The sequence below is a fragment of the Perognathus longimembris genome, chromosome 13 (genome assembly GCF_023159225.1).
Source record: "Perognathus longimembris pacificus isolate PPM17 chromosome 13, ASM2315922v1, whole genome shotgun sequence".
Lineage (NCBI taxonomy): Eukaryota > Metazoa > Chordata > Mammalia > Rodentia > Heteromyidae > Perognathus > Perognathus longimembris.
The window spans coordinates 54,831,625-54,849,842 of record NC_063173.1 but is presented as its reverse complement, the minus strand read 5'-3'; the positions used below and the strand labels follow the sequence as shown (position 1 = coordinate 54,849,842).

Below are 18,218 nucleotides of genomic sequence, written 5' to 3'. Positions count from 1 at the left end.
TGGGGGAAAGTAGCCGCGCTCACCAGCACTGCCACTCGGAAGTGGTAGGTGAATTCACGGAAGGACAGGATGGTCACTGGCCACTGATGACAGGTGCCCTGGAGGAAGAAGGCAGAGCGGGGGGCAGTCAGAGCAGCCCCGGCCCCATCCTAACCAGCGTCCCTCTCACCGGGGCCATCAGGATATGCAGTGTGCATATGTGAAGAGCGGGCCTGAGGCTGTTCTGCTTTGCAGAACATGGCAGCCACACTGCACATGTGCCTGCAACCTCTCCACAGTCACCTTCCCTGGGTCCTGTCTCCTTCTCAGTCACTGTCCCCTCACCCCCATATTCCTGAAGAACCTCATGAACCCTGTCTTGACAGATAAGGAAAGGGAGTCATGAGGCTAGGGCTTGGCCTCAGGTCCAAGCTCCATGTCTAAGGAAGGAGCTAGCTGGCAGCCCCTCTATTCTTCCGTGTTCTCTCTCCCTTCCCTTGCCCTGTACGATTGTAACTTTTTTTCTTGTCAGTCCTCAGGGCATGAGCACTGTCCCTGGCTTCTTTTCGCTCTACCACTTGAGCCACAGTGCCCCTTCTAGCCTTTTCTATATATGTGGTGCTGAAGAATCGAACCCAGGGCTTCATGTATACGAGGCAAGCACTCTACCACTAGGCCATGTTCCCAGCCCTGATTGTAACTCTTTTTTACCATGATTTGTCCCTCGCTAGAGAGGGACAAGTGCCTGGTTGCACAGGGCCTGAGTCAGAGGCCTCAGTCAGTACCCGCTGATCAAATGCACACATGGAGCCGGGCCCTGGTGGCTCAATGCCTGGAACCCTAGCTACTCCAGAGGCTGAGATCCGAGGATCATGCTTCGCAGCCAGCCTGGGTGGGAAAGTCCATGACACTCTTATCTCCCCTCCAATTAACCACCAAAAAGTCAGAAGTGGAGCTGTGGCTCAATCAGTAGAGCATCAGCCTTGAGGGGAAAAGTTACAGGACCGCACACAGGCCCTGAGTTCAAGCCTTAAAAAAAACAGCAGCACTAATAGGCCAGAACTACCTTTACCTCCTGTAATTTCTCCCACAGCCTCTCGGGCCAAGGAGGAGCCAGAGTCTGCCAGCCAGCCTTCGCCGAGGCAGCCCTGGGCCTGAAGCCTGCTGGCTCCTCCAGTGCGGCACCCAGCCTGCCTCCCCTGGCCCCCAGCTCCCAGCGCCCCGGCCGCCAGCCGTGGCTGCGGCTCCTCCACACCCAGGCCCCCTCTTCTCAGGCCTTGAAGACACCGTTCAGGAAGAGGCCTGGCCAGCCTGCTCCCCAGCTGCCCCTACCTGGGTGTCCTGGTGGGGGTGCAGAGTCTGCAGAGAGCCCCCCTCCTCACACGGCTCCTCCCTGGCCGTCAGACTGCACAGCACCACGGACACGGGGTTAGAGGCGCTGGGGAGAGGCCCAGATATCAGGGAGTTGGGCTTCTGAGTCACCCCAACCCCACCCCTGAAATGAGCACCACCCAGCCTGTGAAGCACACACCTCGTCGAACAAGAGGCCCTGCCCACCACCACCACCATCACCACCACTGAGCAATTCTGGGCGTGGCCTCTTCCCACACTCGTCCCTCTATCTCCCCCAGGTCCACTTACTTCATCTGCAGGGTCAAGGTGAGGTGCAGTGGGGTGCTGCCACTGACAGGGATGTGGTAGGTGAAGTTTCCAGGCCTGAGGGGGCAAAGGTGAGGCCTCAGCCTCCATCTGCACGGGAGCCTTTCAGAGGAAAGGGGCTGCCCTGCCTGGTGGAGGAGGTCCCCCCCACCCCCCGCAGGGCTTGAGGTCTGGACACCACCTAAGGTCCCCTTGCCTGAGGACCCTATTTGGAGCGACAGGAGGGAACTACTCCTACCTGCAGTGATCCCCGGCGGCACAGTACTGGGAGGTGATGGGCATGGAATTCTCCAGAAGCTGGATGGAGGTCAGGGAGGGCACAGGGTCTGCAACAGCTAGGAAGGGGACCAAACAGGAGACACACACACACACACACACAAAGGTCAAGTGTTCCTCACACCTTCATGGGAATGAGCATCAGATTGTTTCTAGACCGCCACAATGTCTGGGGCCATTGCATGTCTCTTTCGCCACAGTCCTGGAGCAGGTAGTTTCCAGGAGCTTAAGGTGTGCCTGCTCCCCTGAACCAGAACGCTGGGAATCAGAGAGACAGCTTGGTATCCCTGGACAGGGGTAGGCAGGAGTCTGTTCCTAGGCCTCTGTTCCTGCCTGCACTCACTCTCCCACTCTAGGTTCAGTGGTGGTGCCCTGGGAGGGTGACATTGGCCGGGAGGGAGCCCTGTGCACAAATCGGGCTGCTCCCGGCCACAGAGCCCCCTTGGACATCTGCCAGCCCACCCCTGCTAGCGGCAGTTACCAAGCGAACCCGCCAGCCTGGCTGGCTGATACTGGACTGAAGCGTGCGATGGCGGGGGTGGGGGCGGGTGGAGGGGACGAGGCTTTCTTGTTCATGGCGCTTCATTCCTGGGTTTGCTGACTCTTGGAGCCAGGAACTGGGAAGATGGGATGGCTGGCCCTGGCACCACATTTTCAGCATTTTCATTGAAGCCCAACCCAAGGACCCCCAAGCAGGACCCAGAATGCCCTGAGCTGAGCAGCTAGCGGCAGGTATCAGACACACTCTTCCCACTTTGGGGCAGACCTCCAATGTCCTTCAAAGACAACTCCAGCAGCACCTCCTGTAAGGCAGCCTTCCCTGGTCCCCTCCCTGCTTGTTCCCTTGTTCAGATGACGCACTCTCCCCACTCGCAAACCAGTCCCTGAACAGCCTTGTGACACCATGCTGTCACATCTCCGTCTCTGCTAGCTCTAGGGCAGGGCCACATCTCACTGCCCGCTACCTGCAGTGCTGGGCCCAGGACACATCTGTCCCAGAAGCCTCTCCCCCTGGGGCTTCCCCTTCACTTTGAACTTCAGCCTGTGTAAGCCACAAGTTCCATGCTTTTGTTTTTTAATCCACAAATGCCACCAAGTGAGGGTGAAAAGACTTCCATCCTAGTTCAGAGCTGCCGGCCACAGGGCTGGACCCCCCCCCCCCCCCCCCCGCAATGCAAGGCAGCCTCAGTGCCTCAGAGGCCAGTCGGAAAACTAGCTTTGTTAAGACCAAAGGTTGGAGCATGTGCTGGTGGCTCAGGCCTGTAATCCTAGTCACTCAAGAGGCTGAGGTCTGAGGATCACAGTTCAAAGCCAGCCTAGGTAGAAACATCTTTGAGATTCTCCAGTAAAAGGCCGAGAGTGGAGGTGTGGCTTAAGTAGTAAGCAAATGAGAGTGCAAGGCAGAGTTCAAGCCCCAGTACACACACACACACACACACACACACACACACACACACACACACACACACACACACAGAGTTGGAGGAAAAGTTGGGAGGACCCTGGACAGCACCTTCCTCACTCGGCCACAATGACAAATGAGCCAGGGCAGACAGGATAGAATTCTTGAAGTGATTGAATGGCGCGAGATTAGGCTCCTGCCTGATTCCTGGGGTTTAGTACATGCTCAGTAAAACTATGTTGACTGACAGTTCTATGCTCAGGCAGCCACATGACTGGGCTGAAATGAGGCCCTGGCCACTGAGCCCCACTAGGCTGGAGTAGGAAGTGTTGGGGTGTGGTAAGTACCTGGCTGGGCCTGGCTCTGAGTGGGCAGGGCAGAGCCCACGCTAGGCTCGGGGGCTCCTCGGCGGGGCCGACCACGAAAACCGAAGCTGGGGCTGTTCTTGGCCTTGCCCTGCCCCCCGGGGAAAGGGACTGCGGGGCTAGCCACCGGCTCCAGGCTCTTGGGATGCTTGAAATGGCCAATGCCATTGGCTGAAATCCCCCAGGACTTGGCTTTGATGTTGGTGACAGGCAGCAGGGCCATCTGGCTGGAGCCTGTGAACAGAACCAGGGACAGGCTGAGAAGAGGGGCGCAGCTGCCTCCTGTCCAGCTAGCTTCCTTTGTGAACCCCATGTGCCTCTTGGTTCCGTGAGGGAGACTCCCCAATCCTTTCCTAGCCCCCGTTCCGGTCTTCAGGAGCTCTTCCCATCAGTGAGTCTTTGGGGCCCTTTCTCTGGATGCAGGTGACCCCAGGTAGTCATACCTGAGTGGTTGGTGGCAGGGCTGGGGCTGGCACTGGGACGAGGGTCAGAGCTGGGGCCCAGGCTCGCTTCTGAGGCAGGGCCGGGGGTGGGCGCAGAGCAGCAGACCACAGGGCAGGGCTGGCTGGAGCACAGGTCCAAGGTGCGGAGAGGGGGGCCTGGGGCTGAGCTGGTTGGGCTGGTGGTAACTGAGGAAGCCAGGGGCTATATGAGCTGGAGGTGTCCCTCCCCCCCCCCCGCAGAGCCACCTGTCCTGTCCCTCTCTTCAGCCCTCAGCCCCATCCAGGCACGCACCCAGCAGCACGGATGGCTGGACGCCAGGCACCCCAGTGGTCACAGGGGACTGTCGGAGCTGAGTGGCCCCAAAGCTCTGGCTGGACCTGCTGGGGGAAGGGTGGGCTGAGCTCAGAGGGGCTGGGAGGCAGGCCTGGAGTCCCCGGGACGGAGGAGGAGGTAGAGGGCAGGTGGAAAGGAGGCAGGAAGAAGGGCCCAGGAGTCAGAGGAGGATGGGTACTTGGTCAGACACATACCATGGGCACATGGCCTCACTCCCCCCAGGGTGCTGGGGCCGGAGCAGGGCCAGAAGACAGGAAGTGGACACGGCAAAAGAGCTAAGGGACAACAGAGAGACCAAGAGGGAGGCAGGCAAGGGAGGAGAGAGAGAAGATGCAATCAGAGATGGTCCCCAGAGCCCAGAGGTAAACAGTGGCACGCAGAGCCTAAGGTCCCGCCCTGGCCCTCCTTCCCTGCACCTCCTGTTTCTACTAGAGCGCTCCATGATGGCCTCCCCGGAGAAGCAGGCCACAGAGGGACTGGGAATGGCTGCCCACCCTCCAGAGAGATCCTCCCTCCCACATTAACAAGCCTGCAGTGGGCAATGAGTGTGTGATGGAATCCCCTTTTGATAGCTTCACGGTGCCTGTGGCCGGCCCTCGGCTGCCCCCCAGAGCCCTGCCTGGCTTCCAGGGACATACCCGTCTGCATCCACCAGCTCCTCCTCAGCACGCAGGCTCAGCACATACAGTGTGGACATGGACACCACGCTGGGAGCCACAAAACAGGGCCACAGTCAGAGCTGGGCGGCCCTCCAGCTCCGTGGGGTGGGGTGGGGGGGCCCTGTGGTCCTGGGCCCCAGGCGCTGGACTTCCAGCTGGAATGGGATCTCCCCATTCCGGGAAGGGGAGACGCGGGAAGCAGTCTGCCTTCCTGAGCCCTCCCCAAGCCATCCCTACCCCTGGGGCCGGGGCCCAGCTGCGGCGGACCCCACCAGGCAGCTCCACTGGGGGGGGGGGTTAAGTTACCTGAAGGCCATGACCACCACCAGAGCGATGATGGTCCCCTGCAGGAAGCGCTGGCTGATGCAGGCCTGGTCCGGGACTACCGAGGACGCCTGAGGGCCCGGAGGAGGAGAAGAGCGGAAGAGGCAGACTTAGGGGACCTGCCCCGTTCCACCCAATCCTAGCACCATCCACTTTCCCAGAGGTGAGGCAGAAGATGGAGGCAGACAGGGGCTGAGGCGAGGGGGGGGGGGCGTCAGGGAGGCTGCAGGGGTACCTGCTGGAAAGGGAGGCCATGGGGAGTGTGCCCCCCCTTACCTTGCTGGCCACCTTGGGGGGCCTCTTCTTGTGGGGGACGCTGCCTGCTCGGCTGAATTGACTTCCGGCATGGCTGCAGCAAGAACACGAAGGTCAAGGGTGCCTCTGAGAAGGGAGTCCCACCCACTCGCACCCCCACTCCCAGCCAGGCCCCCACCTGAAGGCGCCGGAGCTGCCCGTGGACTTGAGGCTGTCGAGGCGCCGCAGTTTGGCCAGCCTGTGGCTCCAGCGCTCCAGCTCGTCGATGCGGGTCTCGAGGTTGTCGGTGAGCTTGCACAACTCCTTCACAGCCCCCACATTCTCCATGAAGATGCGCTCCTGCCCGGACAAGGGGCCGTCAGGGCTCACAGCCCGGGAGCCACGGGGCGGGAGCCTTGCCCAACAATCCACAGCCACGGAAGCCTGGGCTGGGCCTGGGCCTGGGCCTGTCCACTCCGGCCCCACGGCTCCCCTCCTGCCCACCTGCCCAGGCCGGCCCAACTGCCCGGAGAACCCCACACGCTTCAGAGCCCGAGCTCGGCCCTGTGACCAGCCACCTCTGGTGCCTTCTTGGGCACTTGACTGACATTTGGGGGGGTGGGGGGTGTAAAACATGTGCCCTGTCTCCTCAGGGCACAGTCTGGGCACGTCAGTGGCAGTGCACTTGCCTAGCATGTATGAGGATTGATCTCCAACATGCCAGAAGATGAGCGAGTCCCACCTTCAGGCCTTGAGATCAAAGTGTCAGTGTCTTACTGACATGGGGGAGGAGGAGAATGACCTTTGGCTGTCTCCCTCTCGCTCTCCACCTTGAATACTTGCCCCTCCTTCTGTGGGGTAGGGAGAGGGCTGCTCCCCCTCCAGCCCGCAGTGCCCCTGGGCCCCTCCTGTTCCCCACCCAGCCCACCTTGTTTACCACCAGGAAGTTCTCTATGGTTTTCCCGTTGGCAAAGACCATGTCCCCTGTGTCCTTCACTGCCTCCGGCAGGATCTCCTTCACCTCCTGGGCTATGACACCTGGGGAGGGGTGGGACCCACCAAAGGTTGGGGTGGGGGGCTGCCCACATCTCTCCAGCATAAGGATGGGGTAGGACAACCTGAATGGCGAAGGTATAGAGAGTTGGGCCTTGGCACCCTGGAGCTGTAGAGATCGCTCAGACAACCCAGAGCCCGCAGGGCCAGGCTTGAGGCTGCCGGGTGGGGAAGGATCCTGGAAGTAGGGATGCTAGAAGAAGGGACATGGTTCTGGGAGGGTGGAGGCAGGATTCTGGGGGAAAGGGAAGACTGGGCAAGGATCCAGGGCCATGGGCCTCTGTAGTGACCAAGAAGTGAGGTTCCAGGACCTGGGGGCGGGGGGGAGGGCGGAACGTGATTCTAGGGACTTCTAGAGGGGTGAGCTTTCTGGAGGCAGTTCCAGGGGTTAAGGGGAAGGGTTTCTGGAGGCAGGATTTCAGGGGGGACAGAAGGGCCAGAGCCTGTGGGCAGAGGCCCAAGATCACTGGGTTTCCAATCCCCAACCCACACCCAGTGGGTCCCTACCAGTCTCTGGCGTGGTGGCCTCGATGCCCGCACTGGCAGCAAACTCAGGCTTGTATCTGTAGTGTACCAGCCGCATGCGTGAGATCCTCTTCAGCTGCTCTGTGGTGTCCACCTGCCAGGAAACCGGGCCCAGATTGAACCTCCCTTTGGAGATCATCCAGAGGGAGGTAAGTGGGGACCTGTTGCTGGGGTCACAGGGTGAGCTCCGAGGGCAGCCTCCCCTTCCACCCAGCCCCACCCCTTCCGGAGCCCTGCCCCCACCTCCTGCACATGCTCCTTGGCCCGCAGGTCTGAGGGGTGCATGAGCGAGCCCATGACCTTGACGTTGCCATGCACAACCAGCGCCTCGTCTGGCCGGTCGGTGTTGATGCCCACTCGGCCGTGGTGGAAGACGGTGTCGGGCATCTGAGCCCGCTGCCATAGCACATCACTGTCGCTCTCAAACTGGCCCGGGTTCGAGGCCTAGGACAAGTGGGGGCTGCTTCAGTCCTGGGGGATCAGGAACCTGCAGGGCCTAAGAGGCAGAACCCCACCCACCACCACCCCTCCTAGTCCAGCCCGGGTCTCCTGGCTCCACCAGGCCCCACATAAGCCGTCCAGCCCCCGGGACGTGACCGGGTCTGAGCCACCTCCATGCTTCCCTGTGAAGGAAACACTGCTGCTCACAGAGGGCGACAGGCATGCCCCCGCCCCCACCCTCCCACTGTGGGATTCACAAACACTGTCTTAGTTCCCTCTGGGGAGGCCTCTGCCCTCACCCGCACAATGATGCGCTCTGAGATCTGAGCAGCCAACGTGTAGTTCTGGTTTTGCGCGTGCGCCTGGAGGGCTACTACCAGCATGAAGTACCTGGCATACACAGAGATAGGGACGGGGGTGGGGGTGAGTGGGTGAAGCACTTTGGGTTCTACCCACCTAGCCCAGCCATCCTTCCCGGTAGACATAGTTCCCCATGCTGGTTGTCTCATCCCCCTGCCCCCTCCCCCCCCCCCCCAAAAAGGAGTTGACATTAACCTGGTATCCTACAGAGGAGGAACCTGAGCTGCCACTAGGGGGCAGAAATCCCCAGGAACCCACGGAGCGGCTCCTGATTGGAGAAGCCAGGCTTCTGCCGTCCCGTCCCTAAGTCAGGGGCGGGCTCTGCAAAGGGTGGTAGGGGAGGTCTAGAGCCCTGAGCCTGGCGTGCTCCTGGATGAAAGAGCCCTGGTCACTGCTGAGAAGTGGGGGCTTGGGGTCAGGGCCGGCTGCTCACCTCTGGTCAGGGTTGGGCTTGCCCTTCTTGCGCATATTGTTGGCCGTGGTCTCACTGAAGTGCAGCCGCCCCACTGTCACCTTGGTGACCTGCTCAGGGGGCAGGTTGACCCTGAAGAGAAGAGGCAGCCTGCTCAGACGGGCTGGGGGACAACAGGGAGGGAGAGGCCCTGGCTGGGAGCAAGCAGGGTTCCCCTAGGATGAACCCCTCCAGTTCTCCAGCCCCCAGGTGGGTCCTTCCCAGGCACCTCATCCACGGGGGTGGGGGTGGGGGTCACCACACACTCACGTGACAGGGTTGAAAGGCCGCTTGCTCCGGTCAGACTGCGACTGCTCGATGTTAATGGACTGGTTCAGGGCCTCCAGCTGCGGAAGACGGGGCGCAAAGACACAGCAGGGTGAGGTCCCCGCTTAGCCCTGCCTGCTTTCACCCTTGGAACCCAGGCCTAGCTGGAACCCACAGGGGAACAGCCTCATCACCCAAAGTAGCCACACCCCTCTCCACCCTCCCCATTCCCCAGCCTTGAGTGTACACACAGCCCCATCTGGAGACACCTTGGAAGAGCTAATCATGTCCCTAGGCAGGGCACAGGGTGGAGTCCGCCAGGAGTAACGGGTTGGGTTGCTGTGAAGATGTCCCAAGGAAAGGGAGAGGCATGGAAGAAGGAAGAGGCTATGGGCACGAAGGGCAGGGCACAGCCAGGGTGAAGGCACATGGCAGATGGCCAGAGATGGTTCTTGGCTGGGGATGCACACTTGGGACTCCCAGGGTGTAAGAGAGGGAGAGGGCTAGGAAGCCGGACACTTGTCAGTACAAGGGAGAAGTGGAGCCAGGTGTCATGGCTCACATCTGTAATCCCAGCCACTCAGGAGGCTGAGATCTGAGGATCACAGTTCGAAGCTCGTCAGGACGGGAAAGTCTATAGGACTCTTATCTCCAATTGACCACTAAAATGTTGGAAGCGGAGCTGTGGTTCAAGTGGTAGAGTGCTAGCACTGAGAGGGGAAAAAAAGCTCCGGAACGGTGCCTAGGCCTTGAGTTTAAGCCCCAGTACTGGCATGAGGCGGGGTGGGATTTAGACACAGGCACTCGTGCGTGCTCCCCTCATCTTGGAACCTCTCGGCTTCCTGAGCGTCCTGGCCATCATCTCCTCGCAACCCCCAAACCTGCCTTCACTCCATGCAGCTTCAGGTAGAAGCAGTCGAGGGGCTTGAGGCCCTCCGGCGTCTTGACGTACTTGGGCTCGCCCAGCATGCCAATGTACACTGTCACCTGGAAGTGGTTCTTCTTCTGGCACACGAAAGCATCGTCACCCACCGAAAAGTTGAAGCCTTTGTCAGCGTCCACGCGGTAGGTGAGCATAGGCCTGCGGGGGTGGGGGTGGGGGGGGAGGTGGGTAAGGGCACTCACTCACCAGAGGAGCCCCCGAAGATGGGCCATTTCCTAGCCTGTACCCCATGATCCTCAAACCAACAATGGGTTGGCTCCATTTTCCAGAAACAGAAACTGAGTCTTCGAAAGGAGAGACACAAGTCTTTCCTCTACATGCCTGGGCGGGGGGGGGCACCACTAGGTAGTGGGGGGGGGGGACGCAGGCGAGACCTTTGAGGGACGTACTACGTGGCTATTTCCGCTGGTAGCCCCCTCCCTCATGGGCGATGGGGTGGGAGGGGCTGCGCCTGCAGAACCTCAGGGAACCTGACAGCTGGTTGCCGTGGAAACGGTGGAACCAGGCGCCAGCTCCGCCACACACCGGCCCCGGCCCACCAGTGTGCTCAAACCCCCAGGACACCCTCATTCTGACCCCCTCTGCTCTGCCCTACAGGGAGAGGGGCCCTTCTGGACTCCCCCACAAGCTGAAGCTTGCCATCTGCTGCTGCCATGGCGTGCTGGGTCTGACCCTTTAGGGGGTGACGGCTGGCTTGTGGCTCAGCTCGTCTCCCCCCAGGTCCCCAGGCACCAGTGGTGCCGGGGTGGGTTTCCAGGAGAGCCTGGGACGTGCCTGGAGGGAGCTGGGCAGGAAGAAGATGCTCACCTGAGGGAAGCAGGCTGGGGGCCAGGCCAGGCTCTACAGCAAAGCCTGGACCAGCACCCCTTTCCCCAGGCTCACCACCTGCCTCCTCTAGCAAAGCATTCAGAAAGTGCCTCGGGCACACTGGCTCCCTGCGCGCCCACTCCCTGAGCCTTGGGCCTGGAGGAGGGATGGCAGGGTTGGCCCAAGAAGTGTGGAGGGGACAGTAGGAGATTCTTCCCCAGGCCATGGGGAAGGCACTGTATAGACCCCTCCCCAGACCTCATAAGACAATTAGCCATAGGGAGTGGACAACCCCTTCCCCAGCGAATCCCACAGCCTGGGGCACCCAACTCTAGGAGGCTGGAGTGGCCCAGGCCATTGTGGTGGTGAGGTCACCTTGCTATGCCTGTGGCCTGGGGGAGCGAGGGGTGGGCAGTGGGGCCCAGCGGGGCTGGCAATTGGGAACCATTGGGTAGTGAGGGTGGGCCGGGAATGCCTGGGAGTCCTCCACCCAGTCTCTCCCCCCCCCCACCTCTTCCTTCCACAGGGAGGGGGCTTCTGGAAGGGCCTTTCCCCACTCACACTCCATTTCCTGTTACCTTCCTGGAATGCAGGAGGGTAGGGTGGAGGAGGCGGGGACGGAGGGGGGCAGACACAACACAAACCCGCCCACCTCCTCCTGACCTGGCTGCCAAGCCCGGCCCTGGCAGATGCCCTCTCCCTAGGGAGGCCTGGGCCTAACGAGGGGTCAGGCAGGCCAAGCACAATCCTGGCTCCTCCTAGAGGAAAGCTCTTCCGCAAAATAGGGCCACTCTGTGCCCACGTGCTCCCAGTCTATGACTGAGGAACTCAGCAGAGCCCTGGGACGCCCCAAAATGAGGAATGAGGGAGTGCGGGCCTCAGTCACTCACAACTCCTTATAGTTGGCATCATACAGCGTCGCCCACTTGTTCTGCTGATGTGGCTGCCACTTGATGGACTGGTAGTTAGGGTCTAGGTAGGAGCCATTCAGGCTATCATTGTCCTGCAGGAGACCTGGACGGCAGGAACAAACACCCACATGGAGCCCTGATGACCGGGTTCCACTCTCCAAGGGCCAAGGGTTGGCTGGCCACCTACCTGGGGAGGGTGCACCCGGGGGGTGCCAAGGCGGTGTCTGGACGCGGGCAATGCTGAGGGGCAAGGAACCAGGGCCTGGTGAGAGGGGGCCCTGGGGAGGCCAGGGTGGGGACGGGGCCCGGGCAGGGTGCGGGGGCAGGGCCGTCATGGTGCCCGGCTCTTGCTTGATCATTCCATTCAACATCTGAGCATTGAGGGTGTTGGGGGGGGATTCGGAGTGCTTCCTCTTCTTGGAGGGGTGTGTGGGGAGCCTGGGGGGACAGAGGTGTGCAACATGGTGATGATCTCTCCCTGAACCCCTTCCTACTGGGCAGTACCCACACTTTCCCCCCTCCAACCCTATTTCTTCAAGCTATGCTCATGCACACATGGCTCTTGTTGGGGACCGCTCTCCTTGGTGTCATTCTTCATTGTGGGTGGGGGTGGCGCGGGGTGGGGGATCTCCAGGGTTAGAAAGAGGCCAGAAGGCCTGGACCACAAAGGCCAGGGAGAGAGCCCTTCCTTGGAGCTAAGTGGAGAGATTCTGGGGGCATCTCCGCAGCACGCTTCTGCTTTATAAAACTGTCGCAGCCAGCAGAATGTATCCTTGATCAATTTTCAATAATTGATACCATTTCACTATGCCAAACTGTCAGTAGGGAGTCCCTGCCTAGACCTTTCCAGAAACCTGAGGACTACTGGAGACAGGTGGAAAAGCTACTGCTGTTGGGATCGAGTGTTCAGGCCCCGGGGTCAGGTCCTGGCTCTGCCCTTCCCTACTTCCACCCTCTGTGCAAGCCATTTCCCCCCTCTCAGAACCTTGGTTGGCCTATCGGTGCCACAAGGCAACTGCTGGCGATTGGTTATGGCCTTGCTGGACAATGGGGATAAAAGCACCAGCCTCTGCCCTACCTGCAGAGCCCCTGCCCTTCCTGCCCCTGTCCTTCCACCCTGATGAGCCCAGACCCTCACCCCCTCACCCCACCCCACAACACTGACCTCCACCCCACCTGCCCGGTCTTACTCGGCTCCGTGCTGCTGCAGCAGCTGGTGCAGCACCTGCGACTGCTGGGCGTGGTGGAGATCTGTGGGCACCAGACCCTGCCCCATGGCAGCGTAGGGGGGGATGGGAGGCTCAGCCTTCATGTATAGGTCCCGCTGCAGGACAGGGTAGTGAGGTGGGGGTGGTGGGGGGCCTGGCAGGTGGGCTGGAGGTGGGGGCGGGTGCTCCAAGCGGGAGGCCACTCCCACGTGGCACAGGGTCTCTGGGGTTATGGTGCGCAGGAGATGGGGGTCTGCGGGAGAGATGGACGGAGAGTGGGCATCAGAGACTGAACTCTGGCATGGGGACCCTCTTCTCCCTAGGCAGGGTCTTTGGCCCCCTCCTGAGTCATACCTGGAGGCTAGCTAAGGAGGCTGGGCTGCTAAAGTCTGGGGAGGGAAGCAAATGCCTGGGCAGGGGGTGTCTGCCCTTCTCCCCATCTCAACCAGCTTCTCCCCAGGGCTGGCCAGGCTCGGCCTGCCTCCAGCCCCAAGTCCTCTCAGATCAGAGTCCCCGAAAGGACTCTCCCGGGACCCCAGGGCTGTGGTCAGTCGGGATTCCTTCCTGTAAGCAGCCCCTCTCCTGGCTCCAGGGGGCCTGCAGCTCCCTTTGTTCCCCCGGAGGCATTCCAGGGATGTTTTGGTAAGATAAACAGAACTCTTGACCCCTCTTCAGGCTCAGGGAGTCAGCTGCCCACGGCCATTCTGTTCTTGACCGCCTGGGGGCCGTGGCACCCCCTGAGCACCCTGTAAGGTGAGGTGGGCCCAGCGGACGACAGGCCCATGCTCAGTCTGCACCCTCAGCCTTCCCCGGCTGTCCACTTACCCCCGAAGGGCGCGTCCATCATGGCGCGGGCGGCCAGGCGGTGGCATCACCAGCAGAAGCAGGGCCAGGCTCCCCACCCGCTCGTGGGGAAACAATAGCCAGCGCCAGGGGAGTATTTGGCCAGCGATAATCTGGCCCATTGGGCAGTGGCTGGCCCCCTCCTGCCCTCCTCCCTCCCTCCCTCCCTCCCTCCCTCGATAAGGCCGCCCCAACCAGCCCTAACCACTTTGCCCAAACCCAGAGGGGGAGGCGGCGCTTCTGGCTGGACTCACCATTCACCTGCTGGGGGGAGTAGGCCTCGGAGCCTGAGTCTGGGGGCGAGTCTGGCAGTGTGCTAGAGTGGGAGGAAGAGAGAGAGAGAGAGAAAGAGAGAGAGAGAGAGAGGCAGTTGGGCTAGCAGCTGAGCCCCCCAGCCCTTAAGCTCTGGACAGTGCCTCTAGAGAGAGGGTCCCCAGACCCTCTAGAGCTGGAGCACAGAGGTCTCCTCACACCTACCTCTGGGCCTAGGGCTAAATTGTAGGTAGGGGGCTCCTGAGTCCTATCCCGGATCCCCTCAGACCAAATGGCCACTCTAGGCCAGTTAGTGACCAGTTCCCGGAAGACAATCTGGAGATTCAAGGCCACAGACCCCAGCCCAGGGGCCAGGCCTGCCTGACCGCCCTTCTTGGACCCACCAGGCCCTTCAGCTGTCTGGAGACCTGAGGCCCTTGGAGCTGGACCTGGGGTGGGGTTCACTGGGTCACTGGGGGCTACTTTGCCAGGGGCAGGTGTGGGCCGGGCAGGGAGCCAATTCTGCTAGGCCTGGGCTTAGTTTTTTCTTACAAGTTTTGTTTTATCAGTGGTTCGGGGGAAAAGAACAAACTCCAGCCCCAGAGGTCAACACGTCCTGCACAAACCCTATGCTTGTCCAGGGAGAGGCTGTGGCCACTTGGGGTTCCAGCAATGTGGCTACCCCTGGCCTCCTCTTCACTCTGCCCACGGAAACACCAGAAAGGCCAGCAAGCTCTCATGGACACAGCTTGATCCTACAGTCCCTTCCTGGATAAGCCCCTACCACCACCTGTGTGCCCCCATTTACAGATCTGTGTAACTGAATCAAGAATGTGGACCTAACACTGAATTCTGTGAGGGTGACACAGGAGAGTGTTACACCCCTCACTACAGCCTCCAGTCCTGCCGACCGACCCAGCTCCAACACCATCTCCCACCTGTTCCTGAACTTTGTGACCATGGTGTTGGCTTTCTCTAATGTGCCATGCCTCCAGTCCCTGGAATCAATACCCCAAGTTCGTAGGACCTTGTATTTTGTCCTCATAAAACCCTGTCATCAAGCCGGGTGCAGGTGGCTCACGCCTGTAACCCTAGCTACTCGGGAGGCTGAGATCTGAGGATCTGGGCTCAAAGCCGGCCCAGGCAGGAAAGTCTGTGATTCTTATTTCCAACTAATTGGCAAAAAGCCAGAAGGGGAGATGTGGCTCAAATTGTAGAGTGCCAGCCTTGAGCCTAAACGCTAAAAGACAGCACCTAGGACCAGAGTTCAAGCCAGTACATACACCCACCACCACCACCACCACCAACAACAACAACAAAAAGCTGTGACTTCTCCTTATTCCTCTATTTGGTGGGGTTTGGTTTGGTGTTTCAAGGCTGGGCGATAAACACAGACATACGCATGCAGGGCCATTGCTTTACCATGCCCTGCCCCGTGGTGTACTAAGTAATCTTTCTTTCTCCACCATCACCTAGAACACCTCCCTCTTGGGAGCAGACCTGGTCTCAGGACCCCCAGAAGGCTCTGGACAAACCCCGCTTTCTCCAGGAGCCATTGGAGTCCTGTCACGAGTTGCCTTTGGGACCTCCAGAGCTGGCTCTTGGGGAAGGCAGACGAACCCACCCCAATGGAGGTATTGAGCATCTAGAAGATGCTTAGTAAATCCTAGGGCTGGGGGCTTAGGGACTGCATCTTGGCTTCCATTTCTGTCTCCCAGAAGCTAGGGTCTCAAGAGAGGCTATCATTGATCATAATCCATCCTGCATGGTACCCACTTAGACTTCATTTCCATCGTGGCTTTGTGGAGGAAACATATGGGGCTCACCTATGACCTGATATAGGTCAAAGATCATAAGTCACCAGGGCAGGGCACTGGCAAATGCTGGAGGCAGAGCCAGAGCTAGGGCTAGGGCTGGCACCAGCAGTATAGGCTTCTTTCAGCAGAGACAGGTCCCGGGCTCTGATCCAGGAAATCCAGAACTTTCCTCAAGTCCTTGAACCATTGAGCATGAGCCTGGGGGCTGCCTTGGAGTCTGGCAGGGCTGGGTCAGAGCTTAGACTCCCCAGAGAGCCCTGGCAGGACGGGGACAGGGCCCTGGCTCCACACGCCTTTTTTGGGTCCGGGGGGACTTGAAGGACCACACCTGAGCCACCACCCACATTCTCTGGGACACACAGACGGGGGCCATGTGCGGGGTGTCCCATGGTTGTGCATGCGTGTGTGAAAGGTCCCGTGGCCACGTGTGGGGTATCCCATGGTTGTGCATGTGTGTATGAAAGGTCCCGTGGCCGGACTCACCCACTCCCTCCCCTCAGCACGCTGCTCTTTTGAGAGATTTTTTTTCCTAGCATTTCTCCCGGCCCTCATCACTGCCCTGCTCAGAACACTTGTGTCTGCCGACTGCCTCAGAACAAAGTCCCCCCCCACCCCCCACGCAGCCCCTCAGCCTGGGGTCCCCCCTGGCCCCAACTCCCCACAAGGCAGCCCAGTACCTGGGCCCTTGCCACCACCTGCATGCTGTTCCCGCCCACTTCCTGCCCTCACTCACCCTGGGGCGTAGGGGGCCTTCGGCTCAGCCTTGATGGGGGGCCCAGAGCCCCCCAGGAAGGGCTTAGGAGTAGCCCCCATGCCGTTGTTGTTATTGCAGTTGAGTGGGGTGCTGTAGCTTGGGGGTGGGAGGGGGCCATGGCGCCCCGGGGAGGGTCCGCTTCCTGGGGGGCTCAGGTGGTGAAGCCCGCTGGAGCTGGGGATGGCGGGCTGCCCGTGGGGGTAGGAGGCCACACCAGGCGGGGCCGCCATGTCAGGGAAACAGCTGTGGGGAAGAGAGGAGGCTCAGTCTCCGGGGGACCCGGGGGGTCAGGGGTCAGCCTCAGGACCTGCACGGGGGAGGGGGGGCGGGTTGGGGCAGCTGGGGTGACTCACAGGTCGGCAGCATCCTCCTTGCCGATGTACTCTTCCAGGATGCTGGTATCGATGTTGGAGGGCTCCAGGGCTCCGCTGATGTCATGGCCTGCAGGGCAAGGGCTGGGCTGAGGTGGTGCCTTGTGGAGCCCTAAGCCTTGGGCACCATCCTCTAGTATCCCAGGAGGAGGCCAGCTGTTCTTGTCCCCCCCTCCCCACCCCCAGCAGCTGAGACAGAAGCAACTCTCTGCTTCTCATCAGCATCCCCGAGGCTTCCGCCCTCGGTCTTCTCACAAGGTGCTCAGACCCAGGGCGTGCGCTGCCCTGTCCCCCGTGATCGGTGGCAGGTGGCCCCACTGTGGGCGCGTGGAGGCACGGGGCCTGCATGGTGGGAGCCTACATCTTGGAGGCCCAGAGACTAGAGGAGCCCCTGCAGCCTAGCCCCCAGCTGCAGGGGGCTAGAATCAGGAATGCCTGGACCCAGCCCACCCTTGGAAGCCAGGCCCACGGCCCACCGCAGATCACCCAGCCAGGCATGGCGTGAGGCCTTCGCTCCTGGGCCTTCCCTGCCGGCCCTGGGCCTGTGACGGGGAAGACTCAGAAAAGGTGGCCCAGGACTCCTGGGCATCCTGTAGGAGGAGAGGGGGTGGTGCTGGCCTCTTCTCTCCCAGGGTCACCTTGTGTGTGTGGGGAGCTGGAGGGTGAGGTGATAAGGGGGCTGACGTAGGGAGATGCGTCAACCTTGATAATGGAAGACGGGCCCCACCCACACTGCTGACCTGGGCCGGCCAGCTTCACCGAGGCAAAGGCCGGCCCACGCTCTTCTGGGATCTGGAGTTGGGGGGGGGGCACCCCATACCAGCTCAGGCAATTCAGGAGTGAATCTCAGCTCAGAGCTCAGCCACTCCCTGTCATGTGACCCGGGGGGGGGGCGGGCTGAGCCCACAGGGAGCCTCAGTCTTCTCACTGGTAGAATGGGGGCGTGGGCAGCGAGCACTTCGTTGGGCAGGGCGGAGCTAGGTGATTTCTAGCACCCACTGGGAACTCCGCAACTGGAATGGCTTCCCAGCCTTGAGAGCCCTGGGGACCCCAAGCCCCCCAGCCCAGTCCCCTCCCTGGCCCCAGCTGGCATTTCAAGAATGCTGAGCCCCGCTTAGGTGATTAATGAGCAGCTAAGCCCTCCTAGGAGTCACGAGCTGCTAGCACAGGCCAGGCCCTCCTGCTGACCCCCACCCGCTCAGCCAGCTGGTAGCCAAGGTCACCTACCATGCAGGACCGGAGGCTGCACCCTGCGGAGCTGGGAAGGACCCCGATGCAGCCCCAGCTTTCGGTCCCACCCCAACCTCCCCTGGCAACCGCAGTTCCCGTTTCTTGAGCACCTACTGTGTGCCACCTGCTTTTTGAGCCCTGGGAGCTCATGTGCATGTGATACCTGCAAGCTCTTGGTGTCCCAAGTCACTGCGTCCCACTGGCTTTCAGTAGTGACGGTGACAGTGCTATGGGGACAGGTCCTACTGACTGACCCGGCACTATTCTAAATGCTTTCTGTAGCTGACTTCCCAAACACCTCCGTGCGCCT

General features: G+C 60.8%; 1 protein-coding gene across 4 annotated transcripts in view; it reads right to left on the bottom strand.

Moving 5' to 3' along the window:
• Myrf (myelin regulatory factor) overlaps nt 1-18,218 on the bottom strand; it is a 28,867-nt gene that overhangs the window by 810 nt on the left and 9,839 nt on the right. The window contains exons 2-26 of one of the 4 annotated variants that reach the window (XM_048361145.1): nt 16,661-16,748; nt 16,287-16,550; nt 13,739-13,800; nt 12,624-12,894; nt 11,621-11,871; nt 11,413-11,536; nt 9,658-9,853; nt 8,776-8,852; nt 8,488-8,598; nt 7,994-8,084; nt 7,497-7,697; nt 7,236-7,347; nt 6,604-6,713; nt 5,875-6,035; nt 5,718-5,790; nt 5,424-5,512; nt 5,097-5,165; nt 4,653-4,733; nt 4,417-4,505; nt 4,125-4,310; nt 3,664-3,915; nt 1,877-1,964; nt 1,621-1,695; nt 1,312-1,417; nt 24-98 (exon numbers count right to left, since the gene is read on the bottom strand). In XM_048361145.1, the coding sequence (XP_048217102.1) occupies nt 24-98; nt 1,312-1,417; nt 1,621-1,695; nt 1,877-1,964; nt 3,664-3,915; nt 4,125-4,310; nt 4,417-4,505; nt 4,653-4,733; nt 5,097-5,165; nt 5,424-5,512; nt 5,718-5,790; nt 5,875-6,035; nt 6,604-6,713; nt 7,236-7,347; nt 7,497-7,697; nt 7,994-8,084; nt 8,488-8,598; nt 8,776-8,852; nt 9,658-9,853; nt 11,413-11,536; nt 11,621-11,871; nt 12,624-12,894; nt 13,739-13,800; nt 16,287-16,550; nt 16,661-16,748 (3,302 nt within the window). Of the gene's footprint in view, nt 1-23; nt 99-1,311; nt 1,418-1,620; nt 1,696-1,876; nt 1,965-3,663; nt 3,916-4,124; nt 4,311-4,416; nt 4,506-4,652; nt 4,734-5,096; nt 5,166-5,423; nt 5,513-5,717; nt 5,791-5,874; nt 6,036-6,603; nt 6,714-7,235; nt 7,348-7,496; nt 7,698-7,993; nt 8,085-8,487; nt 8,599-8,775; nt 8,853-9,657; nt 9,854-11,412; nt 11,537-11,620; nt 11,872-12,623; nt 12,895-13,466; nt 13,586-13,738; nt 13,801-16,286; nt 16,551-16,660; nt 16,749-18,218 lie in introns of those variants that run through there. The other 3 variants (XM_048361142.1, XM_048361143.1, XM_048361144.1) reach the window with 3 other exon arrangements.